A 25247-nucleotide genomic window follows, 5' to 3' on the forward strand; every position below is an offset into this window, starting at 1 on the left:
TATATGATCAAAAAAAAAAAAGAGAGATGACAAAAAAAAAAAGAGATGACACGATATGATTGATCCTTAAAGTTAATAAAGACCACATGGTTTTAATTAGATGAGTATGTATTAATGGGTATTAGGAAATCTTAAGAAGCTTCACGAATATGAATTGTTTGGTACCATGAAGATTAATAAAAGATCAAGATAATAATCTATGTCCAAAAACCGTCATCAAAGAGATGCAAAGAAGGCCTTCCCGACGAATTTGTTTGCAATATTGTTTGTGGATCAACTGACATCATTCACACATAAACTATCCTTATGTCGATTATAGAACAGAATTGGTTATCTTATCTATGATGCTAAAATTGTTAAAACGAACATATATATCCATATTTTGATGGTCAGACAAACTAATCAATAAGAATATCTTAAACCTACTCAATAAGAGTACAATTTTCTTAAATGTAAAATATCTACTTTGGTTGTTAATTTCTTCGTCTTCTTTTATACTATACTAGGATGTCGGCCCGTGCGTTGCCGCACGGGAAAGTAAAAAACTTGAAATGACTAACATTATTAATTTTACATTTTGAGTGTAAATTTTATGGTAATCCTTTAATTGCATAGTATAAAAGTCAGAAACAATGACTAAGATGAATCAACCAAATTAATTAAATAAAAAATTTGTTGCATATATAAAATCGATTCAATGACAATAAAAAAATAATGTTAAACATATCTGAATCAAGGCTTCTTGAATCATACTCAGATAATCAATTTTGAAAGATATTCACATAAAACAAAATTTAAATCATTGTTCTATCAAAATTTACAAACAATAATAAGAGAAACACGCAGAAAGAGTTCATAGGTGCAAGTCTGCAATGTTTGCCAAAAAACAAAAAACAAAACTGCAAGTCTACAACCAACCAAATTGACTAAAAGTATAAATCTATGAAAAATTAGAAATCACAATCAATTGCCTAAATTAATACTTGGAAGATATAATCGATGTGGGTATCTTCTTATAATTAAAAGAGGAGTAAGTTTTTTAAAATGTTTGAAATGTTGGCTTTATTTACAGTAATTACCACTTAGTTATGCAAAAGGGAAAACATTTATCGAAATTGAAAGGAGCAAATTACTTTCGTTTGAAATATTAAGCCAAATTACATGTTTACCTCTCAATCTTTCCTGGCATTTAGCAAATTTGTGATTGATTGCCCACTAAACCCATTAATCTATAAGAATAATAAGTAGAAGTTTGTGTGACCAACACAGTCGGATAAAATGTCTAACCTACAATTTGAAGCCGTGGGGCGATGGTGAATAGAGGGGTGGGGGCTACACCCCAACTAAGGATGTATAAACAAAGAATGATGTAAATGAAAATTCTCAGCCATTGAAGATGAAATATCCTTTGGTATGTGTTGATGCGATAAACAACAAATAAATTGATTTGGAAATGAAACGAGATTTGGGCAGACTTTCAGTTTAAATTAATAAAAAAAAACAATGAAGAACAGCGAACTGAATTTTTGTATTGAATATTTCTCTTGTCCTTGATCAAGGTTTCATGTCCTTCCTTAACCTAAGTTCCCCTATTTAAACACAAAAAAATATCCTAACTATTTCCTCCGAAAATCTTGGTTTGTGATTCCGCAGTCTCGCAGTTGACTCGACGCGCCTCCAAAACGGATCCTTTTCTTGGGCTCATAACGGACCTGACAATGATCATTACAACCGACCTTTATTGGGTTTCTCCTATGGGCCTGCCTACCGTCGAAATCCAACCCCAACAGTATGGCAAATGGAGAATGAAAACTTTTGAAATCGAAGAGGCAATTGGTTTATTAGCCTAAGAAGAAAGTAGGAGCGTGTGTAAACAACAAAGTCGGATAAAATGGCTAACCTGCAATGAGTTTTGAAACCGTGGGTCAATGGTGGCTGCACCCTAATTAAAATATATAACAAAAAATGACGTATATGATGAATCACAAGCATTGAAGATGAGGAAATCTTTGGTATGGTTAATAGAGAATGACATCTTTTAAAAACAAAGAGGCATTTTGTTTGTTGGTATAAGGTTTTAAACATACAAAAAATACTATGAATAAACAGCACCTTTGATTAGAATAAAATGATTCCACACTTTCCCATAGGCTGGCTATATAAACCATCTGAAGTGGACCAACACTAAACCATAGATTAAAGTTGTGAATGGAGACATCATAAAAGCTTTTTTGAAAGATGTTTTTGTGAAACTCGGGTAAAGTCACCATTCATGTAAAAAATTATTAATTTGCGTTTTTCAAAAAAAAAAAGTAATTCACAGTTTTATCTAACATTTTTTGCCTTGGACCGCCTTTATAATCAACAATGCCTTTTACCCAATGGATTTGAAACTGCAACAGTACTACAATATTTTTTTAATAATTTTAATACAGATATACGTTCTCTCTCTTTTATTTTGTGGCAAAACAAATTTACAAAAAAATATTCTTTTTCCCTTCTTTCTCTATTAAATTATAAAAAAATAAAAAAAGAAATAACCAAAATGTTAATAACTTATGAATAATATTATTAATTGGGTACAAAAATATTTACATAAGAAGCTAAATTTTAATTTAAATAAAATTTGGGTATTTATGATTCTAAATATTTTTTATTAACACAAAAGATATAGAAGTTTGCAGTTATATTAATTATTTATATTTTTACTAATCTACTCATACAAATATTATAGTAACAATATATATAAGTTTTTTATGAACCGCAATTATTCTTTTCACCAATGAAAATTGTTTTGTAGTGCTAATTCGGTATAAACCGCACTTGTCCCGTAAATATATTTCTCTCCGCATGAACCACAGTTGAACCGTACTGTACTATCAATTTTTTGTCACGCACAATCAAATACATCGTTACCATTCGGACCTAAATCGATGTAGTTGTTCATGTGATGTTGTGACTTGCGACCATGATGTAACATATCTAAAAGTTCTTTTATTTTTGAAACTCTTTGTTAGCAGATTAGAAGCAACATTTCACTCTCGTCCCATTGATTTAGATTTTAAAATATTCAAAATGGAATAGTTTTTTTTTTTTGGATCAAAAATTGAAGAGTTAAGTACATAATAGTAGAAAACAATTGTTTTGTTTTGAGATAAAAACATATAGCCATATAATCAGAACATTCATTGAGATGATGTAAAGAAAAACTAAAGAAACATATTCCTCAGCGTCTTGGCTTTCCTTCTCATCGCCGTTTGTATGTTCTAAAAAACTTGTTTTATATTATATTGATAGCTAACCTAAATCATTAAATTCAAATGGCCTTGCTTCACAATTAAAATAATATTTGTTACAATGTTGTAACAAATATAACCAAATTTAACATGCTTGTTAAATATATTTCACTTTTTCTTTCATTATCGTCACTTCACCTCGTCATAATTGATTATGCTCGACACATCATCCTTAAAAAAGAAAAAATCTAATAGTAACGTCAATACCTTGTCAAAACAACGCTATATTTTAATGGAAAAAATTGGTGACTAAAAGAATTGAAAACCTAAGATTTACACTCTAAACAAAATAGTCGACGTATCAATGGGCACAAGAGATATGTAGGTTTTTTAATTCAGAATGAAGATCAAATGCTTTTTAAGCTATTGAATAAGAAAGTTGGCCTTCGTAAGCCCAGCGATCAGAATAGGCAATAGTGGCGAGAGGAACATCAACATACGGTGTGATTGACCTGAAACAGAATTCCAATCTGTTAGCAAATTATGTTTTAACCCATTATAAAGAGTGAAATCATTTAAAACACAACTTGCTAGCGTGATGTAAGAAAAAACAAATCTTATTTAATGTCTCCATCATGACACAATAATTTTGCCCCCTTCTGGTATATCCTACTTCTAAAAAGCTATCATACCTTTTCAACTTCTCTAATCAGGAGTAAATAACTAAACCACAATATAAACACAAACAGAGAACTCAAGTAAACCCAAAAGGGATAACAAAATCCAAACTTTCCGTTTCCCATACTGTTGCAGAAGTAAATCAAACAAAAGATACGATAATGAGAGATGGTGAGACAGTGGATAAATCTCACAGCGTAATTAATAACCTTTTACTATGAACAATCCGAAGTATGTACAACCCAATTCTCACGTTTTTTCAAAGTTTAAAGAAAAAAATCTTTCTTCATTATAACATAATTTTTCATATGAAAATTTAGGCGATATTTATAATCCACATGGCTTAATATCTAATTATCATGTGGTTACATAACTTTCCTAATTTATGAATCAACAAAAATTAAAGGTGAGAAATATGAAGTTTCTTAGGAGGAATAACGAAATTTTAAGATGCTACCAAACAAAACGGAATAAAATCAAAACTGTGAAAAGGTGTGCCTTGTGAGAGTAAAGAATCGCAACCAAAACCGACTGCGTGTCGCTAGTGAGAAGTGAGTCTACGACGAGGTTGTGACAAAGGAATCACAATTCACGAAAACTAATACAACTTTCAGAAGAGGGAACAACACCACTTTTTGTTTCATGGTTGTTTACGTTTAGGTAGATAAATCAGTATGAAGAGGCACAATTAAAGGTGGTGAAAAATGAGAATAAAAAGAGGCGATGCTTCGCATAAGACGTGAACAAAAGGTTGCAATTGAAAGACACATCTTTTGGTTTAGTAGAAACAGGTGATGCTTCACATAAACGTGAACAAAATGTTGCGATTGAAAGACACATTCTTGGTTTAGTGACTTTTAGCAAACATAAAAAATCACAGCCGCTGGATAAAGATAAAGACTAATCTCAACCGTTGGATTAGAAAGATGACAAAAAAATGAGTTTGCTATTATATATAGATCTTTGTAATTGTCTCTCAAATTAGCTGGAACAAACGATCCATAGTGTCGTGTATGTGTATCTATCAACCAATTTTAAATCTGATTCAAACTAAACTAGAAATAACCCCCAAATAGACTAAATTACACGTACTAAGTTACCCCTCAATAATATGATTACAAGTTCCTATTTTCCGGGTTAGAGACTTTTTTCCCCCAACATATTTATTACAGTCTTATGTAATAGAAAAATTCAAAAGAGATAAGACCGGAAGATGTCCGTAAAAAAACAAAAGAAACTGTCAAAAACAGACAGTAAGATCTCCACTAAAACTGGGTTTGAAGAACATGAAAAAACCACTTCCCCAATTCACAAGCAAACACAAATCTCTAATAGCTAATAAAGCAATCCATTCCTATTAATAGACCACGAATACTCTTATATTTAAGAAGCTCACAAGCTCATTTTTTTGAATCAAAAGCTCACAAGTATTTGTTTGTATAACAAAGCAAAAGGTAAAACAATAAAAAACAATCGATAAGTAATAATGGCTGGAGGAGCTTTTGTATCAGATGGTGGTGGTGGAGGAAGCTATGAAGGCGGGGTCACAGTCTTTGTCATCATGACCTGTATTGTAGCCGCTATGGGAGGTCTCCTCTTTGGTTACGACCTCGGAATCTCAGGTCCGTAAATTCCATATTCGCCTTTTCCTTCTTCCTGTGTCCATTAACTTGTTTTGAGTTATTTTCGTTTTGGTTTTCTCTCTACACTCTAGTTTCGGGCATTGTAATGTAACTTCTTTTGTTGTATATAGGAGGAGTGACATCAATGGGGGAGTTTCTGAGCAAGTTTTTCCCGGAGGTGGATAGGCAAATGCACGCAGCAAAGCGAGAGACTGCTTACTGCAAATTCGATAACCAAATGCTCCAATTGTTCACTTCCTCACTCTACCTCGCGGCTCTTGCGTCTTCCTTTGTAGCTTCGGCTGTTACAAGGAAGTACGGACGCAAAATCTCCATGTTTGTTGGAGGGGTTGCTTTCCTCATAGGTTCTCTATTCAACGCATTTGCCACCAACGTTGCAATGCTCATCGTCGGTAGATTGTTGCTCGGAGTCGGTGTTGGATTTGCTAATCAGGTGAGTCAACAACTTAATCATGGTTATGTTGTTTAGATTCCATTTTTCAGCTCGGTTTGGTTCAAATTTTTCTTAGTTTTCGAGCCGTTTTTTAGTTTATGGTTCCAAACTATAGTCAAATTACATTTTCCCCTCGGCTAAATTTATCGGTTCAGTTTCAGTTTGGTCTAAAATTAATTGAAACCGTTGAAAGAATATATAAAATAATTATTTTTTAATTAATACTATCTAATTTTGGTATAAGAAAACTGGTTGCACAAATCCGGTTTTGATTGATTTGTTTGCTATAAAAATACTGTTACTGTGTAGTTTGAAAAGTCTGATTTGGTTTTGTTATGGCTCATCTTCCGATTATGGTTAAACTTTATTTTTCCACAGTCTACTCCGGTTTATCTCTCGGAGATGGCTCCTGCAAAGATCCGAGGAGCACTTAACATCGGGTTTCAAATGGCTATAACCATTGGGATTTTGCTTGCAAACCTAATCAACTATGGAACATCTAAAATGGCCCGGAATGGATGGAGAGTGTCCTTGGGTTTAGCCGCTGTTCCGGCAGTCATTATGGTTATCGGATCTTTTATCTTGCCTGATACACCAAACTCAATGCTCGAGAGAGGCAAGTACGAACAAGCGAGAGAGATGTTACAAAAGATTCGTGGAGCTGATAACGTAGATGAGGAGTTTCAAGATCTTTGTGATGCTTGTGAGGCTGCTAAGAAAGTGGAGAATCCATGGAAAAACATCTTCAACGAGGCCAAATACAGACCCGCACTTGTTTTCTGTTCTGCGATTCCTTTCTTCCAACAGTTTACTGGTATCAATGTGATCATGTTCTACGCTCCCGTTCTCTTTAAAACTCTCGGTTTCGGGGATGATGCCTCGCTCATCTCAGCGGTTATTACGGGTGTGGTCAATGTTGTCTCTACCCTTGTCTCGATCTATGCCGTTGACAGATACGGAAGAAGGATTCTCTTCCTTGAAGGAGGCATCCAAATGATCGTTAGCCAGGTAAAAATGCTAGTTCCGAGTTGGCGTATACATGTGAAAAATGAGAACATTTTCAGTTTCACCAATGTTAATATAAAGATGATTGCTTACCTTACATATATTGTTTGATGGGTCAATTTGCAGATCGTTGTTGGTACCTTAATTGGTATGAAATTTGGAACCACGGGAGCGGGGACCTTAACACCTGCAACAGCGGATTGGATCCTAGCTTTCATATGTTTGTATGTTGCAGGGTTTGCATGGTCATGGGGTCCATTAGGATGGTTAGTACCAAGTGAGATCTGTCCGTTGGAAATCAGACCAGCGGGACAAGCCATCAACGTCTCCGTCAATATGTTCTTCACTTTCCTCATTGGACAATTCTTCCTGACGATGCTTTGCCATATGAAGTTTGGTCTCTTCTACTTCTTTGGAGGAATGGTTCTGATCATGACCATCTTCATCTTCTTCTTGTTGCCGGAGACAAAAGGGGTTCCTATAGAAGAAATGGGAAGAGTATGGAAGCAACATCCGTTCTGGAAACGTTACATCCCAGATGATGCTGTTATTGGAGGAAGTGAAGAAACCTATGTCAAGGAGGTTTGAGAGCTAAAAAAAACTGAAGGTTTCAAAGTCGAAGCATTGGTTGTGCTTAGCCACTGGTTTTTGGTTGTTTTTTCAAGGGAATAAACCAACAAGGATGTGAGCATTCGTGCACGGGATTGGAAGAAAAAGAATGGAAGTTGTTGAAAAAAAAAGTCTTTAATGTTGAATTCTTTTATCTGATTCATTCCAATAAATCCAAGCAAAATTTGTTTTTTTGCAGAGAGTTGCATTTGTTTTTCGATTCTTTTTTACCACAAAATGAAATTAAGTGCAAAAAAATTGCAAAAGCCAAATCCTATTGACTGGGAACAAGACTGCGATGATCAGTCATGCTTTTAATGAACGATCTACAAAAACCTAACTAACTAGACAATGGCCAAGTATAAGCATATAAGATATATATTTCCCTATGATGCTTGTTTGACTCTGATAACAACTCTAAGTCTTCTTTTCTATTCGTAAAATTTGTTGCAAGATATACACATCAAACGAGAACCGGTTGATGAAGATCACAGCTGAAGAGGTTTGTTTACATCAAAAAAAAAAAAAATACAGTGTTGAAACAGAGGAATACCGGTGGGAAGAGAGACGATTAGGCAACAGAGATCGAGCTCAAAAGACCATCAATGTACTCCTTAAGCTTGGCCTTTGTAATAGCGCCTTCCCTTCTGCTACCTGGAACTTCCTTCCCGTCCTTGAAGAGGATGAAATGAGGTAAACCATAAACCTTGTACTCTGCTATCAACTTGGGATTAGCGTCGTGATCAATCTTTACAATCGTCAATTTGTCATCATATTCCTGCGACAAAAGAAACATTTTCGAGTTTTAGAAAATATGTTTAGTCAGTACTCGGTAGTTTAATGTCTACTTCGTCATTTCTCTTCAAATCTATTTCTCTAAGTACTTGCAAAGGAAGCTCTACTCTAGACACTAGCTGACATTTTTAGTAGTTTTAGAGCTACTGGTAAAGGATTCACAATAGTTTCTCATACAATATGAATCTCAAAATCCCAAGTTTGTATCGTCAAATCATGCGCGAAAATCTCTCATCTCAAATTAACTGATCTCATTCAACTTCAAAACAGTATGAATTGCGTGATCATCAACACAGAGAATCAAAAGAGAGAATGGATGAATCAAACCTGAGATAAGGCTTCCATGGCGGGATAGATCAATTTGCAGGGACCGCACCAAGTAGCGACGAACTCAACCAAAACCGGCCGTTCTGATTCCAGAACCGTACTCGAGAACTCACTCTCTCCAATCTCTTTGATTCCGCCGCATCTTATCGCCGAGCTAGTGAGTTTCCTGGTTCGTCTACCACCGGGCCTGAACGAAAGTAGTTGGCGGTTAGCCGCGACGGAGGTTACTTGAACTGAGCTCAGAGGCTTGACGGAGACGGAAGAAACAGCGGGAGAAAGTGAACGAACCGGAGAAGTGAGATATGATCGGATAAGAACCGTCGAACTGGAGACGATAGAGTCCATGGCTTCTTCGTCCACGTTCTCCTAATCCTCTGTGCTGTTGTTGGCTCAGCGGACCACGTTTGTGTGGCATAGGAAGGAAAACAGGTGATCAATTTGTTTTAAAAGTCCAATACTTTTTTATTCTTTCAATTTCACCCCATACTTTGACAAAATCATTCCAAACACCTTAACAGGTGGGCCGGGCCTGAAGCCCGTTATTCAAAAAGATTGAGTTAGGCGAGACAATTACAGATTCCCTGAAACGTCTCTCTTTCTCTATCTCTCTCTATCGTCTTCAACGTTTTCTGAGATTTGCAGATTCCGTCATGACTTCCGGCGGAAACTCAATCGAATCCTCCGTTGCGGCAGAGACGGAGAAGATGTTCTTCTGCTACCAATGCAATCAGACGATCACAATCTCTATTACTTCCTCCGCTGATCCATTTTGTCCTCTTTGCAACGGAGGTTTCCTCGAAGAATACGTAGACCCTAACCCTAATCCAATCCCCAATCTGATTCTCCCGATGTCGGATCTAATCTCATCTCGCTTACCTTTCATCCCAGTCATGGACTTCACGAATCCGAGTTTCTTAGGGCAATCGATGGAGCCACAGTCTACTACTACTACTCAGCAACAGCCTGATGCTTTCGATCCGGTTAGATTTATCCATAACCATCTCCTGCAACTTCAATCAAGCGGAATCAATGTGCAGTTTCTGGTCGAGAATCAGAATCAACTCTCCGATCCAGCTAATCCGTTACCAGGAAACCACGGAGATTACTTCTTTGGGCGTGGTCTCGAGGATCTGATTCAACAACTAGCTGAAGATGATCAGAATCGATACGGAACTCCTCCAGCTTCTAAATCAGCCATCGATGCGCTACCTACTGTGAAAGTGAGTAAAGAGATTTTGCAATCGGAAATGAATCAATGTGCTGTTTGTATGGATGAGTTTGAAGATGGTATTGAAGCTAAGCAGATGCCTTGTAAGCATGTGTACCATCATGATTGCTTGCTTCCGTGGCTGCAGCTGCATAACTCGTGTCCGGTTTGTCGACATGAGTTACCCACGGATGATCCTGATTATGAGAACAGGACTCGTGGAGGTCAGACGAGTGGAGACGGGGAGGGATCATCTGGTGAGACGCATACGCCGAGGAGGTTTAGTATATCGTTTCCTTGGTCATTCAGGAGACCAGATGCAAATTCGGATTCTGGCAGTGGATCTGATATGGATACCAGAGAAGACGATTTGGATTGAGGTTTGTGATTTTCTTCTATCCCGCTAATCTGGCCTCTGATGTCTGTGTACAAAGTGGTTTACTTCTCGGTGTGTGAGAAGTGAGTGAGAATTGGTAGATATGAAAACTGATTCATTGTTGAACTTAGAAGTACCTCATAAATAAAGAGTCCATTAGTGTATTAGACACTTTTTGAAAAGTAATTGGAAAAGTAGGCGATAGCATTTGAATTTTGTAGCTTGACTTAAGTATGATAAGATTGTAGATGAAATCATGCAGAAGTATAGTCTTTTTTACTTGCTCTTATCTACTCCTCTGGGTATCAGTAGCTTTCCTAGCTTACTAGTTGGTCTATGAGAAACGAGACCCACCTAGATTATGATGCATGAGTCTATGAAAGTCATAACCTTTCAGTGATGTTAACGCCTAGGTTTAGAAAGGAAATGGTCATTGAAGCAATGGGTTACTAACTTACTTACTATGTTTTGGGTTTTGAGTTTGCTTGCCCAGTTTTTTTATATTGCAAGATTTCGTCTTTACTCTGTATTTTAGCATGTGGTTTTTCTCATCAGTATGTCGATAAACACTTTTTGTTTGCCTCGGTTTTATGGTCATGCTGAAACATAAGAGCTTTTAGATCCAGGATTTATACGAGGATATTAGAGAACTTGTACGTACCAATTATGGCACTGACTCTCTGTTATTGGTGACAATGATGAGAGTGGTACAGTACAACTGTTTTGGTCTAGCCAGCTTGAGTCGAACTGGTCTAGTATGTTACATATTGGCTTATAACTTGGGGTTTGCCCGTAAAACCGCAAGACCGTATCTAAACTTTGAAAAATCTGGTCTATTCTTAACCCGTTTTCATACCTAGTCTTAGGCTCATAGCTCTTGTGTTGTGATTCGATCACATAAGATGGTGATGAGTTGTTTTTATATTATGTTTAATGCCTTAAAGCTAAACCCAATGATGGTTTTGTTTGTGTGCAGTGTCTTAGCTTGGATTGGAAAATAAAACGTGAAGGAGAGCCGAACCATACAAAGAACAAATACGTTTTGTTTACACTCATAAGTCAAAAACTAATAAGAAGATGAAGAAGAAAACTGTATATTGCCTTTTTTACTCAGGGTTTCACTCAAATCTCTTGTGTACATATCAAAACGTCTCCTTCTTTTCGATTCGTTAGGGATTTGTTTATATTTTACGAAAGTGACAATTTTAAAATTGTAATTTTATCTGTACTGTAATTGTTATCAAATTGTTTACCGTTATGTAGTTGTTGTGTAATAATAATTTTTAAAGATCAAAATAATCTTTTTTCAAATAAATATTAGCAATATCCGTTGTCGGTTGTTGTATTAATTATGTTAATTCATTTTAGTTTATGTAATAATCATAAAACTATGAAAAAAATTTTGAGAAGATTTTTTTAATAAAGTTTTATGAAATGATATTTTAAAAAAGGGTATTGAAAAAGATGTATTTTTGAAATTCTCCCTAAAAATACATATATAAGAAACAAATTTACGAAATGTCAATAATACACTTTATTTATCCAAATCATACAATATCAAAATATACCACTTATTTAAAAAATATTGTTAATGATTAAAAAAAAAAATGTTACTATGATATTCAAAATTACCTAAAACATTTAATTAAATTCTAAAATTATTTAAAATTTGAGATATAGTAGATGATGATGTGAGAATGTTTATAGGATTTAAAGGGATGAAACTTACATTTCTAAAATATTTTATTATACATATGCAATTTTTTTTTATACATATGCAATTGAAAATAAAAAATAATAAGAAGACAAAGAAAGAAGGAAGAAATACATAAAATCAAAGAAATAAAATGGAACAAAATATAAGATAAATCTAACAAAATATATAATCACACTGTTACCATAAGTTTTGAACCCATGCAATAACATAAACAAAACAGAGAAAATATTCAGAATTTGAGATATGGTTGATGACGATGTAAGAATGATTATTTTTGGGATTTCATGAAAGTTACATTTCTAAAATAAATTAATTAGAGGAGTTACAATTATAATTTATAGTGTGTTTGAATGAAAATAAATGGAAAGAAATAGTCAACTCTTAATTTATGTAATTCCAGTTACAATTTAGTAGTAAAGTGTGTATTTAAAGTATAGATTAATGTACATTATTAAATTTTAATTAATTTAAAATAAATATTATTTTAAAAAAAATTAAATTTTTTTGTTAGAAATACCTTTTGTGATATATCTCTTTCCAAAAATACATCTTTTTCGCCTTTTTTATTTTTGTCCTCCTTTCATTTTTAATTACCATTTTTTCGTTACATGAAAAATATTTTATTTAATAAAATGAAAACCAAAAAATTTCCGCCAAAAAAAATTTCTGAGATATTTTCCCCCCACCAAAAAAAATTCGACAAAATGTTTTTACAACCCTTATAAAAACCATATAAAAACTTTGTAAATACCTTATAAATGAAACAACCCTTCCCGTTTTTTTTCTTATTTTAATAATGTTAATTCACTAGTGATCCCATACCCAGTAACAACCTAGCAACAATCAACAACAGCGGATAACAAAAACAATTCCATTAAACCAATAACAATTCCAACAATAACAATCCAATAACCAACAATACAATAACCAAGCTCCAACATTCTACAATGTTATATCAACTCAACTCTAGCAACCTAACAATAGCTAGACCACAATCAATCAAGTCTCTAGAACATCCTCCTCTTCATCGCCCTGATTCCACAATCACACTTTGCCTTTACCTACACCACAAACACAAATTGCAATGCATGAGTATTTTATAAACACTCAGTAAGGCAATCCTCCCATCTACTGGGCTATACACACAAGCAATGGATACATCTCTAACCATCAATAAACAATCAACAATCAACAATAACAAACCAAGACTCAGCATCAACCGACACCAGTTGGAGGTTGCGTCGACCGATGCAAGATCTGCATCGACCGATGCAATGCTGAGCATCGTTTTCCTCCGAAGCTTCTCGCCGGATCTTCGTTCCTACAACCACAAAACTCGATCCCCAGCCACAAGAAAGCTTCCCAACGTCCCAAATAACAAACTAACAAGCCTATCCACACATAACAAGCAAATCAGAGATATCTCCAGCTTAGATAAGTCATGGTCATGCACTTACCTTTGCCACAGAAGAAATCCGACCCAAACACAGGAAGAAAACGCTCCTAGGAAGTTCCTACCACGATCTAAGCCTCAGATCTCACAGGAAAACGCCACAAACTCCCAAGAATCTCCCAAAAACGCTTAAGAACTGATAAGACCTCTTTTCTCTCTGGTTTTTCTCCCAAAACGGCTGAACTCGACGAATGAGACAAAAAAACACGACTTAAGGGTTTTCCCTAACCCAAAACTCAGCGTTTAACTTAACTCGTCCGCAGAAAACTAAACCTGCATCGACCGATGCAATCCCCTAAACCGGGATTTTGGTTCGCGGATGTTACAATAAAAATCTTATAAAAAAACCTTTTAAAAATCTTGTTAACGCATTTACAAGGTTTTTATAATATTTTAAAAATATCTTTAAACAGTTTGAATAAGTAGAAACCTTATAAAAAACCCTTATAAAAGCCTTATATAAAACTTTATAAAAACTTTGTAACTGCCTTATAAAAATCTTATATGGAAACTTTTTAAAAAGCCTTTAAAAAGCTTATAAAAACCTTATAAAAGCGTTTACAAGGTTTTTAAAAGGTGTTTTGAAAAAGTTTTTAAAAGCGTTTACAAGGTTTTTCTAAAGTATAAATTTCAAAACTTTTGGCTAGAAAATCCAATTTCGTAATTTTGGCTGGAATTTTTTTTTCATTTTTTGCGGGTAATTTTTTGATTTTAGTGATGTACATTCTTGATGTCACTCAAAAAAGGTAATTTAGTCATTTTATATATAAGGAATGATAGTTTTAAAAATGGTCAACATGGAAGAGTATTTTAAAAAGAGGCATGGAAAAAGGGGTATTTTTGCGAATACCCCAAAAATTAAATGCTAAATGAACCAATAAAGAGAGAGTAAAACCTTATTTTTATCTATATGATTGTATTATTTAGCCCTGAGACGGATCCGGATATCCATTATTTTTTTAGCTATCCGAACCTGGATCATTATCCAGCGGATTCACGTTATTTCTATCTGGATGGATTCGTATCTGAAAATCTGGATATCCGAAATTCGGATATTCGTAAGAAAAATCGAATATCTGGATCCGGTTCAACGCACACTGTTTCATCATCATCTTCCTCAATGGTCTCTTGTCCCATCATCAGAAAACTGCTTAGTGGAGATGAGCGGCTTATGAACGTCGCGAGACATAATAACGAGACGGCAAAGAATAACGTACTGTGGAAATCGAATCCATTTACAAAACCTTGTACATATGACAACATCACCATGGAAACAGATGTGAAGGAGAAATTAAAATTGGATATGGAGTGAGTATGGAAGCGGTAGAGGCGGAGATAGAACGGGGTGTTAGGGCATCCTCATCTGTAATCAAAATTTGAGTGTCTTTAAAAACAAATATAACTGAAAAATAGGAACAATATAGATCTGCATAGATCTTGTCTCTTCATAGCCACTTTTATGTCTTGACAGAGATGTTTGTAGACCCTGGATCTATATTGTTCAACCACTAAAATTAATTTTTGTTCTTATTTATATTTTTATTCTGTTTCAAGACTTTCTCACTTGTATAACCAATAAACATGGTCTTAGAAACTAGGTTCTCTTCTCTTTGGTATCGATTAGAAACTAGGTTTAAGAAAAGTCTGTTAGCTAGGCCCAATAACAAAATTATGTTGGATTATGTTTGATAAACGTATGGGCAAAATAATAAACTACTACCGGATACCCGGTCTAATATATATCTACTATCCAGATCCGGATCTGTATCCGGCCGGATTTGAGTTTTCACTATCCGAATTCGGATCCGGTTCACCGGATCGGATATGAGCAGATACCGGATTGGATATGAGTAGATACCGGATCGGATCCCAGATCCCGGATAATAAATCCCAGGGCTAGTATTATTTACTTCCTAACAAATGAAAATATTATATAATAATCTAAGATTCTCTTTTGACATGCTCTCAGAGTTGCCATTTGAGATTCTCTTCTTGTGACATGTGTTATTTTCTCTTTAATATTTTTTCATTCATATTTAAATACATCTTATATAATTTTATTTATTTTGTATTATTTACTTACTAACAAATGATAATGTTATGTTATATATAAAATATTGATAAATGATATCTCATTAGAAAATAAATAATTACCAAATGGATATTGAAAAATGATAGGATATTTTTTAGTATGAAAGTATAAATAAATTTATTGAATATAAAAAATAATATATTTAAATTTGAGAAGAATAACACATGTCAAAATAATAAGTACCAATTGTCAACTTATTAGAGCATGAGTTTGAAGAAACCTTACTGTTTATATTATATTATTTACTTCCTAACAAATGATAATATTATGGTATATATAAAATATTGATAAATAATACCTCATGAGAATATATATAATTACTAAATGGATATAGTGAAATGATAGGATATTTTTTAGTATGAAAGTATAGATAAATTTATTAAATATAAAAAAAATGTATTTAAATTTGAGAAGAATAACACATGTCAAAATAATAGATGCCACTTGTCAACTTATTAGAGCATGAGTTTGAAGAAACCTTACTTTATTATATAAGATATATAATTACTAAATATTGAAAAATGATAGGATATTTTTTAGTATGAAAGTATAAATAAATTTATTGAATATAAAAATAATATATTTAAATTTGAGAAGAATAATACATGTCAAAATAATAGAGTGCCACTTATCAACTTATTAGAGCATGAATTTGAAATAACCTTACTCTTTATATTGTATTATTTACTTCATAACAAATGAGAATATTGTGGTATATATAAAATATTGATAAATGATACTTCATTAGAAAATATATAATTATTAAATGGATATTAAAAAATGATATGATATTTTTTAGTATGAAAGTATAAATAAATTTATTGAATATAAAAAATAATGTATTTAAATTTGAGAAAAGTAACATATATCAAAATATAAGATATAAGATATTTACCCAAATCATGATGTTTGTCACCGATCAAAAATATTTTGTTTAATATTCAGAGAAATAGGATTGAACACAAAGTCACAAACACAAAATATCAAGGTATTTCCGAGAATCTACTGATCAATCGAATATGCTCAGGTCTGCATCACTATTAATTATGATCATAATGTTCTTTTAGCAAAGAAAAAAATAAATAGCTCTTTGGGCATATGTACTAGGCTACTAGCTAACTACCCAATTATTATTATTGTTGTGAAGTAAAGGCCTAAGAAATTGTATTAATGTTTAGTGACAACATTGTAAGGAATATAAAAACTAAGACAGTTTCAGGTTATGGAATGGTTGACTTGAGTACATAAAAATATAAAACAGAGATGTGATAGAAACATGGACAAATAACCCATTCTCCTTAATTTAATCTATTGTTTAATAAGTTAAGGCTTAATGTTATTTTAGTCTTTTTCCCCCCTTTTAAATTCCATGAACGGATCATATTTTAAATAAATGTAGGATTTGACTGGTTCAAACGCACTGTTTGCGGTTACGGTTGCGGGAGATTGCGGGAGTGGGTAGTTGCGGTTTCAAGCGTTATTAAGCGTTTTGAATGACTGGTTTAACATTTTAATATAGGTGCGTTTGCGGGATTTTTACGACTGCTTAACCAATGTTTGCAATAGCGGTTAAAACATAATAAATGTAATATCTAATTATATAAATGTTTAAAAACACTAAAAACTTTATAAAATTGATTTACAATAAAAAATCATTAAAAATACAAAATTAATTTTTCAAAAAACAAATAAATTTCATATTGAAATACTTATTAATTTAATTAAGTAATGTGATAAATGACAAAACATATGCTTTAGATTATATGTCTTCTCTATTAAATTCACGCAATCAATAAGTTCCTTACATTGAATTACAAGGCTAATGTAAATTAATTATGAAATAGTTGAGAAAAGTCATTGGTGATTTGTTTTAATATTTTCACAAATAATCTTATTTTCTTAAACTTCTGATGAAATATTATATTTATTTAGATTTTATGAACTTATGTGCGATGTGCCAATAACTTTACATCATGTTTTCAGAGTTTTTGTTAATTGAAATATTATTTTCTTGTAATTGTTGAAACGACCCGACCCGTTTTTTTAAAAATAAATAATAAATAATAATCTACAACTAGTGGTCCCATACCCACTAGCCACCTAACCACAATCACAACCAACAGCGGAATAACCAATGCCAATATCCAATAAATAAATAATCAATCTTAAACCATAACAACAATCCAATAATCAAACATCAGGAAACATGAAACCGGCAACCTAACAATGTTTCTAAAGACTCAACTCAGCAACCTAGCAACGCCAGACAACATACAATCGAGTCCCTAAAACATCCTCCTCTTCATCGCCTTGATTCTACGATCACACTTTGCCTTTACCTGCACCACAAACACATATTGAGATGCGTGAGTATTTGATAAACACTCAGTGAGGCAATCCTCCCATCTACTGGGCTATACACACAAGCAACAGTGATTCCAATGTTCCCAACAAACAACAAACAAAACATACAAACCAGGAAATCAAACATGTCTCGCTGGAAGGGAGGTGTCGACCGACACTACCCCACAATGTCGATCGATGCCCAATTTGCGGGTGTCGACCGACACCAAGTGGTGTCGATCGACACTCCCTCTGCAATCGCAATTCGCTCGAAGCCGAGGGTCGAATCTTGCTCCCAACCTCCTCCAAATCGCCCAATACTCAAAACCCAAGCCGGAAACATCCTTAGAAACCTGTAGCAACCAATACCGAGCAAGAAAACACACAAAACAACAACACACAAGCAAGAACAAGGAAATCAAAGGCTTAGATTAGCCATGGTCATGCACTTACCTCTTTGCAGGTAGATTTGGACCAACAGCAACGAATCCCACACTACCAGCAACCTTCTAACACGTTCCTGGCCCTAGATCCTCACTCCCACAGCAAGATCTCACCAAAAACACCTTGAAATCTCACAAACTCTCTCAAGAACCTTTAGAAACTGTTTTCTCCTCTTTCTCTCACTCTCAAACGGCGTAAGCCAACAAAAAAACGACCCTAGGTCGTTTTCCCCCTTTTAAACCTTGGTTCTATTGTTTTCCCTAAACCAAACCGGTCCAAATCGATAATTAAATCGAACTGGTCGAACCAGAGAATGTTGGTGTCGACTGACACCACCATGGTGTCGATCGACACCCATCCCAGAAAACCAATAATTGGTTCGCGGATGTTACAATTCTCCCCCACCAATATAGATTCGTCCTCGAATCTCGAATAACCATCAGCCAAGGACTCCCGTGCAACTGTCTCCACGGCCTGCACTCCTCCGACCGAACTACGAAAGATCACCTCTAGGGGATAGACTCACGCTCCAGACATTATTTGCTCTCGACTTTTGGACTTTCCTTTACTCAGAGACCTAAACCTTGAGTTTTATTGGCTCCTCATCAGGCCGAAACCTGCATGCCATAATGTTGGCTCCTCATCAGGCCAAAGCCTGCATGCCATAATATATAAGGAAGTCCAATACTCGTCTCTCGGGTTGCCACCTTATAGCGGGCCCCCGGATCGTCATCCGAAGTCGATATACCAACCATATTCCCAAGCCACAAAGTCTCAGAATATGGCAGTACTTGGAGAACCTAAGTCCCCCAAGAGTCGCAAGCAAACAATTCTGAACACGTTTGAGTCCTATCCCTATCCAGGTTCCCTTCCCGTGGTTCGCGTAAGACATCTCAATGCCCTACCAACCACATATCCCCTCACTGGAATACTTCATGACCTCACATAGATCATCTCACTACCACAAGGGCCAAACAAATGTCCTCAACAGGACCGTCACAAAGACCAAACAAATGTCCTAAACAGGACCGTCACAAAGACCAAACAAATGTCTCGAAAGACCGTCACAAAGACCATCTGTCCCGAAGGACCGTCACAAAGACCATCTGTCCCGAAGGACCGTCACAAAGACCATCTGTCCCGAAGGACCGTCACAAAGACAATCTGTCCCGAAGGACCGTCACAAAGACCATCTGTCCCGAAGGACCGTCACAAAGACAATCTGTTCCGAAAGACCGTCACAAAGACCATCTGTCCCGAAGGACCGTTACAAAGACCACACATCTGGCTAAACAGCCCGCCACAAAGGCCACACAATGTCTCAAAAGACCGCACACAATGACTAAAAAGTCTGCCACTAAGGCCACATAAGCCCCTCCAAGGCTCTCTCCACTTAAATGGACAAATTTTAACTCACATAAAACTTTCCACTTTTACCACTTTCCACTTTAGGAAACTTCTATTTTAGGAAATGTTCCTCCAAAAACCCCGCCTCACAGAAACTTTGTACCCCGAGCACCACCTCAACTTGTTACTTAGTCGCACAACCAACCACCCCAAGCGACCAAGTAAACAAGAGAGATGGGCTGGAATACTCCATTCCCGCTCCAGCCACGGATTACATATGGGACCAGGCTAGACAAGCTCAAGTCGCGGCTTGCTTCTCATACCACTTCTTGAACCTTGCCTTTATCCTCGCCTCAGGCTCCCAAGTCTACTCCTCAACACCATCACAGTCCCAAAGGACTCTCATCAAAGGAATCTTCTTCTTCCGAAGTTCCTTAATTCTTCTCTCGAGAACCCTCACTGGTCTCGCCTCCAAAGTCATGTTAGGCTGAAGATCCTCAGGAATCTTAGCTAACAACTGATCATCCTCACGGAGACACTTCCTCAACATAGAAACATGGAAAACCTTATGGAATGCACGCATAACCTCAGGTAACTCCAGTCTATAAGCCTCTGGTCCGACACGCTCAATCACTCCGAACAGACCCATATACCTCGGACTCAACTTAGTCTCACTCAATGACCTGTTCGGACCCCTCAACATGGCAATCTTGAGGTACACTCTGTCTTCTACCTGAAACTCAAGATCTCTCCTCATCCTATCGACATAACTCCTCTGTCGATCCTGAGCCTCCTTCATGTTCAGCTTGAGAACCCAAATCTTCTCTGAGGTCTCCTGAACAAAATCTGCCCCGTAAATTTTCCTCTCCCCCACCTGAGTCCAGCATAACGGTGTACAACACGGCCTCATAGGGAGCCATCTTAATACTTGCCTGATAACTGTTGTTGTAAGCAAACTCTACCAAGCTCAAATGATCTGCCCAATGGCCACCCCAATCCAAAACACACATCCTCAGCAAATCCTACAACGTCTGGATCGTCCTCTCTGACTGTCCATCTGTCTGGGGATGATAAGTTGTATTCATATGCACCTTAGTGCCCATCTGTGCCTGAAATGCCCTCCAGAACACTGAAGTGAACTTGGAATCCCTATTAGACACAATGCTCGCTGGCACCCCATGCAACCTGACTATCTCCTTCACATACTTCTTAGCCAAGACCGCTGCTTCATCTGTCTTCTTAATGGCCAGAAAATGTGCCGACTTAGTCAACCGGTCCACAATGACCCAAATAGCATCAAACGTCCTAGACACTGGCAACCCAACCACGAAGTCCATAGTAATCATGTCCCACTTCCACTCTTGAATGGAAAGACTCTTCAGCAAACCACCTGGTATAATACGAACTCCCTAGGATGAAACTCTGATGGAGGCTGATGACAGGTAAGTGGCGACGTGAATTGATGGTGATGATGCACAAGTGGACTGCGAGTGACGGCAGGTGATAATCGAGAGAGAAAAGCAATGATTCGATGGTGAGAAGTGTTAGATGGTTATATGGATTCGAAAATAAAGTGAAGAGTTTCTTAATCACAAAGTGTTTAGAAACTCGGACTCATGAACGCATTCACGAGTTCGGATTGAGAGAAGAAAGATTCAACAATACTTGTTACATAAAACTTCTTCGCTACCAAACAAGGAGGCGTCGCTTTTGGGTTTTATAATCAACCCTAAGGCTCGACACTCCAAACAACAGGAAGTTCAAAATAAAATAACAAGGCGTGTAAAGGACATAAGAAAACAACGAAGCGTCTAGGTGATCTGTAGTAGTATAGAAGTCACTTGTATTAGTACAGAAGTCATGGTGACTTGTACATTATTCCCCATTGGTAATGACTTCTAGATAACTCGACGTAGTGATCCATTTGCCTCATTAAAAACCATACCGAGAAAACCCATTGGGACAAAACTCAGCTATGGGAAAAAGAGTACAAACTTCACACTTAAGTTATCTAGTTATCATTACCGGGTGAAGTCTTCAGGGTGGATATGTTGAAGACTTGGATCCTCGGTAGATTGAATGACCCGTCAGCTATGAGTGCATGAGCTTCCTTGGCCATCTCCTTAGCTCCTGAACGAGTGATCCTTCCCACGATCTCCGGTTTCTCTGCAGCTTCTGTCTCCTTGCTGGCCACGATCATATCATCCTCCCCCTCTTCAAAAGGATTTGTCCTCAAATCGGGATCTGCATAATAAGGAAGCAAGTCAGAAACATTGAATGTTGAAGATATATTATACTTACCTTGAAGATCAATCTGGTAGGCGTTGTCGTTGATCTTCTTGATGACTTCAAATGGACCATCAGCTCGTGGTAGAAGCTTGCTTTTCCTCTCTTTTGGGAACCTATCCTTGCGTAGATGAATCCACACCAAGTCTCCTTCTTCGAAAACGATCTCCTTTCTGCCCTTGTTCGCATGTTTCTCGTACTGCTTGGTTCTTTTCTCTATGTTCTCCTTAGCTTTAGCATGTATCCTCCTGACCTGTTCAGCCTTTTCTTTGCCATCAAAGCTACACTTCACACTTAAAGGTAAAGGAATCAAGTCTAGAGGTGATTGTGGATTAAAACCATAAACAATTTCAAAAGGAGAGAATAGAGTAGCAGAATGCTTAGCGTGATTATATGCGAACTCTACGTGTGGTAAACATTCTTCCCATGACTTGAGATTGGTTTTCACTAAGGTCCTGAGGAGTGTAGATAGCGTCCTGTTCACCACTTCGGTTTGCCCATCTGTTTGCGGATGACATGTGGTTGAGAATGATAGCTTGGTTCCGAGTTTAGCCCATAGCGTTCTCCAGAAGTGTCCTAGAAACTTAGTATCTCGGTCTGAAACGATTACTTGAGGTATTCCATGCAGACGTACTACTTCCCTGAAAAACAAGTTAGCTACAATAACAGCATCATCCGTCTTGTGACTGGCAATGAAGTGAGCCATTTTGCTAAACCTGTCAACCACAACGAAAATCGAATCTCTACCATTTCTGGTTGGAGGTAAGCCAAGAACAAAATCCATAGAAATATGAGTCCAAGGTTGAGAAGGGATAGGGAGAGGAGTGTACAAGCCGTTGGGCTATACTTTACCCTTGGCCATTTTGCAGATATGGCACCTAGAACAGACTTTCTCAACGTCTTTCTTCATTTGAGGCCTATAGAAGTGTTCTTGCAGTCCAAGTAGAGTCTTTGACACTCCGAAATGTCCAGCTAGTCCACCTCCGTGAGCTTCTCTAATCAACAGTTCTCTTATGGATCCTCTTTGTATGCACAATCGATCCTTATAAAATAGATATTCATCCTGCCTATAGTAGTTTTCAAAAGCAAACTTATGGCATTTGCCATAGCTCTCAGCAAAATCGATTTCAGTCTCATAAAGTTCTACTATTTTATCAAAACCTTCAAGCTTAGAAGACAAGGTAGAAACGAGAGTGTACCTCCTGGATAATGCATTTGCGACTACATTATCCTTACATTTCTTGTATTTAACCGTGTAGGGAAAAGTCTCTATGAACTTCATCCATCTGGCATGTCTCTTGTTGAGCTTCTGTTGTCCTTTGAGATGCTTCAAGGACTCATGATCAGTGTGAATAACGAACTCCTTTGGCCACAGGTAATGCTGCCACGTTTGAAGAGCCCGAACCAAGGCGTACAACTCCTTGTCATATGTAGGATAGTTTAGCGTCGATCCTCCTAGCTTCTCACTGAAGTAAGCTACTGGCTTCCTATCCTGCATCAAAACAGCACCTATACCCACTCCGGAGGCATCACATTCAATCTCAAAAGTTTTCATAAAATCAGGAAGTAAGAGAATAGGGGCAGTGATAAGCTTCTCTTTTAAGGCTGAAAACGCCTTCTCTTGTGCTTCCTCCCATCTGAATCCTACATCCTTCTTGATAACTTCTGTAAGTGGCGCTGTAATAGTACTGAAGTCTTGGACAAATCGCCTGTAGAATCCTGCTAGTCCATGAAAGCTCCTGACTTCTGCCACATTTTTGGGTGTTGGCCACTCTTTAATAGCCTTGACCTTCTCATCGTCCACTCTAACTCCTTCTGCACTGACAACAAAGCCTAGAAAGACAACCTCAGTAGTACAGAACGAACATTTAGAAAAATTAGCAAAGAGAGATTGAGAACGAAGAACATTTAGAACTTGGCGGATGTGTTCTAAGTGTTCTTCTAGACCTTTGCTGTAGATGAGGATGTCGTCGAAGTACACAACCACGAAGACGCCAATGAAAGGTCTGAGAGCATGATTCATTAAACGCATGAAGGTGCTAGGAGCATTGGTGAGACCAAACGGCATGACTAGCCATTCGTAGAGCCCTTGCTTGGTCTTGAAAGCTGTTTTCCATTCATCTCCTTCCTTCATTCTGATCTGATGATACCCACTCTTCAAATCGATCTTTGAGAAGACTGTTGACCCACATAGTTCATCCAGCATGTCATCTAATCTTGGGATCGGATGTCTGTACTTCACTGTGATATTGTTAATAGCTCTGCAGTCAACACACATCCTCCATGAACCATCTTTCTTTGGTACGAGCAAGACTGGTACTGCGCATGGACTGAGGCTCTCTCTGATGTGTCCCTTGTTCATCAACTCTTCTACTTTTTTCTGCAGCTCTTTAGTCTCTACAGGATTGGTTCTCTAAGCTGGTCTGTTCGGTAGAGCTGAACCTGGTACCAAATCGATATGATGCTCTATCCCACGTATGGGAGGCAAGCCTGGAGGTATCTCTTCTGGAAATACATCCTTGTACTCCTCTATAATCTCTATCATCTCGCGTGGAAGCTCTTCTGCTGGCTTGGTACTAGCGAGTGTCTCTTTGTAGACAAAAATGAATGTGGTCATCTCTGGGTCAAATAGCTTATCGAACTCGCTGTGATTGATGTACAGGCTGTGAGACACTTTCTTTGTATCCTTGCGGTTCATGTGAAGCTGATCCTTGTAGATCTCGCTGGGTGTAAGTGGTAGAAGAGTGACCTTGCGTCCTTTGAACTCAAATGACTGCCTGTTGGTGTAGCCATCATGAAACACTCTTCTGTCAAACTGCCATGGTCTTCCCAAAAGAATATGACTGGACTTCATCGGAATCACATCACAAAGCAGCTCATCTTCATACTTCCCAATTGTGAGTTTCACTACCACTTGCTGCGAAACTGTTAAAGCTCCTTTGTTATTCAACCACTGTAGCTGATAAGGTCTTGGATGTGAAGTGGTCTTGAGATTAAGCTTTTGTACCATCTCTTCACTAGCAGCATTACTACAGCTACCACCATCAACGATCAAGGTGCAGACCTTGTCTTGAACCATGCACCGGGTGTGGAAGAGATTCTCACACTGCCCTCGATCAGCTGGATGAGTCTGAACACTTAAAGCTCTGCGTGCTACTAACATCTCTCCCATGACTGCTGGTTCACATTCTTCACCTAAATCAGACTCTGGTTCACTCTCTGAACTGTCTACAGGCACAATCTCTCCTCCTTCTTG

General features: G+C 36.8%; 3 protein-coding genes and 1 long non-coding RNA gene across 5 annotated transcripts; 3 read left to right on the top strand and 1 right to left on the bottom strand.

Moving 5' to 3' along the window:
* The first annotated feature begins 5281 nt into the window (after positions 1-5281).
* Positions 5282-7802, top strand: LOC104742560 (sugar transport protein 9). Its single transcript, XM_010463575.3, has 4 exons — positions 5282-5536; positions 5668-5990; positions 6369-6998; positions 7122-7802. Exons 1-4 carry the CDS (start codon positions 5401-5403, stop codon positions 7581-7583), a joined length of 1551 nt encoding a protein of 516 aa, XP_010461877.1. The 5' UTR covers positions 5282-5400; the 3' UTR covers positions 7584-7802.
* A 208-nt stretch (positions 7803-8010) lies between these two features.
* On the bottom strand, positions 8011-9301 carry LOC104742561 (thioredoxin X, chloroplastic-like). Its single transcript, XM_010463576.3, has 2 exons — positions 8727-9301; positions 8011-8382 (listed from the first exon to the last, which is right to left on the bottom strand). Exons 1-2 carry the CDS (start codon positions 9069-9071, stop codon positions 8176-8178), a joined length of 552 nt encoding a protein of 183 aa, XP_010461878.1. The 5' UTR covers positions 9072-9301; the 3' UTR covers positions 8011-8175.
* LOC104742562 (E3 ubiquitin-protein ligase RING1-like) lies at positions 9246-11624 on the top strand. The gene is made up of 2 exons (XM_010463577.3): positions 9246-10313; positions 11286-11624. The coding sequence occupies exon 1, from the start codon at positions 9377-9379 to the stop codon at positions 10310-10312; it is 936 nt and encodes a 311-aa protein (XP_010461879.1). The 5' UTR covers positions 9246-9376; the 3' UTR covers position 10313; positions 11286-11624.
* Positions 11625-16384: 4760 nt separating this feature from the next.
* Positions 16385-17205, top strand: LOC147928783 (uncharacterized). Of its 2 annotated transcripts, none has more exons than XR_015579388.1 (2): positions 16385-16559; positions 16971-17205. It is a non-coding gene; the product is annotated as an uncharacterized LOC147928783 (long non-coding RNA). The 2 variants fall into 2 exon arrangements; XR_015579389.1 differs by having other exon boundaries at positions 16483-16598.
* Positions 17206-25247: the final 8042 nt, after the last annotated feature.

Source organism: Camelina sativa, chromosome 14 (assembly GCF_030686135.1).
Source record: "Camelina sativa cultivar CO46 ecotype springtype chromosome 14, ASM3068613v1".
Lineage (NCBI taxonomy): Eukaryota > Viridiplantae > Streptophyta > Magnoliopsida > Brassicales > Brassicaceae > Camelina > Camelina sativa.